This window comes from Octopus bimaculoides, chromosome 24 (assembly GCF_001194135.2).
Source record: "Octopus bimaculoides isolate UCB-OBI-ISO-001 chromosome 24, ASM119413v2, whole genome shotgun sequence".
Taxonomy (NCBI): domain Eukaryota; kingdom Metazoa; phylum Mollusca; class Cephalopoda; order Octopoda; family Octopodidae; genus Octopus; species Octopus bimaculoides.
The window spans coordinates 15,142,611-15,147,617 of record NC_069004.1 but is presented as its reverse complement, the minus strand read 5'-3'; the positions used below and the strand labels follow the sequence as shown (position 1 = coordinate 15,147,617).

At 38.8% G+C, this 5,007-nt stretch overlaps 1 protein-coding gene across 1 annotated transcript in view; it reads left to right on the top strand.

Moving 5' to 3' along the window:
• Nucleotides 1-5,007, top strand: part of LOC106882398 (DNA polymerase theta) — a 56,130-nt gene that overhangs the window by 8,815 nt on the left and 42,308 nt on the right. Inside the window, exons 7-9 of the mRNA XM_052976522.1 lie at nt 1,758-1,912; nt 2,799-2,955; nt 4,561-4,681. Of these exons, the coding sequence (XP_052832482.1) occupies nt 1,758-1,912; nt 2,799-2,955; nt 4,561-4,681 (433 nt within the window). The remainder of the gene's footprint in view (nt 1-1,757; nt 1,913-2,798; nt 2,956-4,560; nt 4,682-5,007) is intronic.

The window sequence follows — 5,007 nt, the reverse complement described above, 5'->3', positions numbered from 1 at the left end:
GAGAAATTGGAATTTAATAAAAAAATTTCTTTTGCAATTTATGCCGCTGGACTGGCTCCTGTGCAGGTGGCACGTAAAAAACACCATTTTGAGCGTGGCCATTGCGAGTACCGTGTGACTGGCCCTCAAGCCGGTGGCACGTAAAAGCACCAACTACACTCTTGGAGTGGTTGGCGTTAGGAAGGGCATCCAGCTGTAGAAACTCTGCCAAATCAGATTGGAGCCTGGTGCAGCCATCCGGTTCACCAGTCCTCAGTCAAATCGTCCAACCCATGCTAGCATGGAAAGCGGATGTTAAACGACGACGACGATGATGATGATGATGATATTCTCTATAAATATCTCTGTTCCTTTTCTGTTGTTTAATTTCTGCTAAATAAGTTGTATTTTCCTGAAAACTTTCAAATTCAATATCAAAAATTAAAATCTCAAAAGTACCTAGATAAGTCTTACTCCTTCTTAACCCTTTTAGCATTTAAACTGACCATACCCGGCCCACAAATATTCTACATGTTTTATGTTCAAACTGGCCAGATCCAGCCTCTTACATCTACCCAACAATGTCATTCTGAAAATAAACAATCACATTTTAATGGCTGAAGGTTGAGGTTAATGAATAATGCTTGGTTTGTGTAAGGTTGTGTGTATAGATAAAAGAAGAACAAGGAAACCAGGATTAAGTGCGATGTTTTATTCAACCTGTTAAAAAGTGTTAAGATTGCATAGCTGTAGAAATACATCTTGAAGGAATGGTCAGAATATATACACAATGGTTTAACAAGCACATGGTACATAATGATGATGTATGCTGGATAGAACAGGAAAAATGCATATGAGACGTAACTTCTGCTGGAGGACAGGAACAAACGTATGTTTCGAAGGATAGCTGAGGCTGCCTGTGGAATAAAACTCACTCTGTGCTGAAAATTCGAACACCATGCAACTCACCTCATTGAAGAAATAGTGGAAAGACTTTCCCTATATAGCTGATGGTGGTGCACTTGGCTGGTCTGTCACGTGATGGGATGGACAGCCTGAGTAAAGCTAGAGGGACCCAACTATCATGTGATGAACCAGAATGTGAGTACTTAAAAGCAGAGCCAAACTGTGAACATGCTTACTACATAGAAAATCTGAAAGCTACAAGATAATGCATGAATAAATAAGTATGACATTTGGCAGAATAACCTGAATGCTAAATGGTTAAAGAACATGTTTAAGGAATTCATTTACTTACCAATCATTCATCATCATCATCATCATCGTCGTTTAACGTCCGCTTTCCATGCTAGCATGGGTTGGACAATTTGACTGAGGACTGGTGAAACCAGATGGCTACACCAGGCTCCAATCTGATTTGGCAGAGTTTCTACAGCTGGATGCCCTTCCTAACACCAACCACTCCAAGATAGGTTTCATTAATGTTGATTATTACTAACTGTTGTTCCAGTAGTTTCGTTAATGTTGATTATTGTCACTAACTGTTGTTCCAGTAGTTTCATTAATGTTGATTATTACTAACTGTTGTTCCAGTAGTTTCGTTAATGTTGATTATTGTCACTAACTGTTGTTCCAGTAGTTTCGTTAATGTTGATTATTGTTACTAACTGTTGTTCCAGTAGTTTCGTTAATGTTGATTATTGTTACTAACTGTTGTTCCAGTAGTTTCGTTAATGTTGATTATTGTCACTAACTGTTGTTCCAGTAGTTTCGTTAATGTTGATTATTGTCACTAACTGTTGTTCCCCATCTTTTAGATGGTGGTAATCTGGTGTTTTCAGCGCCGACAAGTGCTGGTAAAACTATGGTTGCTGAATTGCTAATATTTAAGCGGGTTTTAGAAACAAAGAAAAAAGCCATAATGATTCTGCCTTTTGTGTCTGTGGCTCATGAAAAAGTCCAGTATTTCAAGGTGAGTCTGAGTCTATAAGATTCTAGCAAACATATCTCCCTTTAATTTTCTCAATGTGTTAAGAGACTTTTACAATCATATTTACATTGTAAACGCTGAACCTTATGAAGGAGATGACAGAGGACTGAGATGTGTGGTGCACTGCTGTACTCAAGGAGACCTGCCCACCACAACAGAACAGATTCTAAAAGCAAGGTACCACGTAAAAAGCATTGGTGTGGGTGCTGGTGCCACATAAAACGCACTCAGTACACTCTGTAAGGTGGTTGGCATTAGGAAGGGCACCCAGCTGTAGAGACGAAGCGAAAATAGACTATGGAACCTGGTGTGGCCCCTGGCCTTACCAGCTCCTGTCAAGCCATCCAGCTCATGCCAGCATGGTAAATGGCCATTAAATGTTGATGGTGATGATGATGATTGTGAGACCCACAGTGGAATACTGCTCCCATATCTTGGATGGTAGGTACTGCTGTTGTGCACACACACACACACACACACACACACACACACACTAATGCATGTACATCTTAGCCCATAACCCAACAAAGACTGCCACCTGACTGACTAGGATGAAGTCACTCAATAACACACACTCTCTCTCCTTCACTCACCTATAGGCATGCTATCTCCTAATTCTGCCTTTTCTACAACTACTTACAGTAGCCTCTGCTCATCTTTGTCATTTATGACTTTATTGTATTCTCCTGTATCATACTATGTATTCTATATGTTTTGTAGAATGATACATTAAGGAGTTTTTTTTATGAGTACTACCAGGTTACTTAAATCCATATATTGTCACTTAAATATATATATATATATATATATATATATTTATATTTATATGTATGTATATATATATATGTATATATCAATATAATTTCAGTTTTTATGTGATGAAGTTGGTATCCGTGTTGGTGGTTTCCTTGGCAGCCAGACTCCTAGAGGTGGTTTTAAAAATGTTGATATTGCTGTGTGTACAATAGAAAAGGGCAATAGTCTCGTTAACCGTTTACTAGAAGATAAACAACTTGACCAGCTTGGTTAGTATATTATTTTATTTGTATTATAAATTTAAGGAGAATGGATAATATATAGTAGTTTGGATAAATTTTAAAATAACATAAGTACAGGCATGGCTATGTGGTTGAGAAATGCATTTCACAACCATATGGCTTCAGGTTCAATCCAACTGCATTGCATTTGGACAAGTGTATTCTGCCTTACTTTCAAGTTGACCAATGCCTGGTGAGTGGAATTTTATTCATGAAATCTGCAGAAGTCCATCGTAATTGATCATGATTGTTTTTTTCCCTTTCCATACTGGCATAAGTTAGATGGGATTCTTTGAGGCAGTTTTACGGTTGGATGCTAACCCTTTATGACATTCAGGGATATAACGTACTGATTATGAAAACCCCACTACATGTGATATTCTCTTTCTCATTTTGAAAGCACTAGTTCTTGTCCAGTCACTGCAGTTAAGCAGTGTTGATCCTGGTTAAGTACTTAGATAGGCAACCACTTGATGCTGCAAGCATCAGCAGTAGACACAGGTACAGCTACCCAGTAGACGCAGCAGAGGAAGGAAGGAAGATAAAGAGAAAATGAATGATTGTGGAGCCGCATAACGTGCAGTGCCGTTTTCCAAGCATGTGGTTTTGGGTTCAGTCCTCCATTGCATGGCACCTTGAACAGATATCTTCTACTGTGGTGAAATATAATCTTAGGATGTTGAGTCTTAGTGAGATGAGGACAAGTAACCGAGACTTTTGGTGATTTGCAGTGCTTAAGAAGACACTTGCCCAAGGTGCCATGCAGTGGGACTGAACCTGGAACCATGTGGTTGGGAAGACAGCTTCTTACCACACTGTTATGCCTGCCTCTATATGAATTCATAATAAATGTTCAGCTCACTCAATAATATAATTATGGATCATAATGAGAAACTAATTTTTTTATCACCTCTTATTAATATTGTAACTATTGTTACAATATTAATGACAGCCACTCCTATATTTCTCACCTTAATTGTGGCTGTCCATGTATACAGGCACTTCCTCAACATCCCTGTGTCAGTCGAGAGATCCTAGTCTTGGCTTGTGGGTCCTTGTGCCATGTAAAACGCCCAGTAGACTCTGTAAAGTGGTTGGTGTTAAGAAGAGCATCCAGCCATAGAAACCATGCAAAAAGAGACAATGGAGCCTGGGTGGCCCTCAAGTTGACCAACTCCTGTCGAAACATTCAGCCCATGCCAGCATGGAGAACAAAGGTTAAAAGAAAGGATAATGATAATGCTGATGATCATGGTGTTCTGAGATAGCAGTCCACCCCGTACCCTCTCACACCACAGCTATTTATATCGATATAGCACTCTATGGATGACAGGATAAAGGCAAGATGAGAAAAATAAAGACTGAAGAGTGAGCAACATTCCATCATCATACATATTGTGTTCCTTAAGCTGTATGTATAGATTTGTTAAAATTCCTTTTACTGAAATTTTCTTTATAATAATCTTGTTTTTGTATTCTCATGATGTAATTGAAATCCATTTAAAGATCCCCAGATGCAAAGATTAAGTCATGTTTATTTAAAAAGTAATACTTCTGCTATTATTCTGTACAGTGTTATTTGTTATTTCACAGGTGTTATAGTGGTTGATGAACTGCATATGATCGGAGATTCACATCGAGGATATTTACTTGAACTGATGCTCACTAAGATATTGTTTGCCTCTAAACAAAATAATTCTAACAAGAGTAACAGGTAAGTGGTGTATATATATATATATATATATATAGGCGTAGGAGTGGCTGTGTGGTAAGTAGCTTGCTTACCAACCACATGGTCCCGGGTTCAGTCCCACTGCGTGGCATCTTGGGCAAGTGTCTTCTACTATAGCCTCGGGCCGACCAAAGCCTTGTGAGTGGATTTGGTAGACGGAAACTGAAAGAAGCCCGTCGTATATATGTATATATATATATATATATGTATGTATGTATGTGTTTGTGTGTCTGTGTTTGTCCCCCCAACATTGCTTGACAACCGATGCTGGTGTGTTTATGTCCCCGTAACTTAGTGGTTCGGCAAAA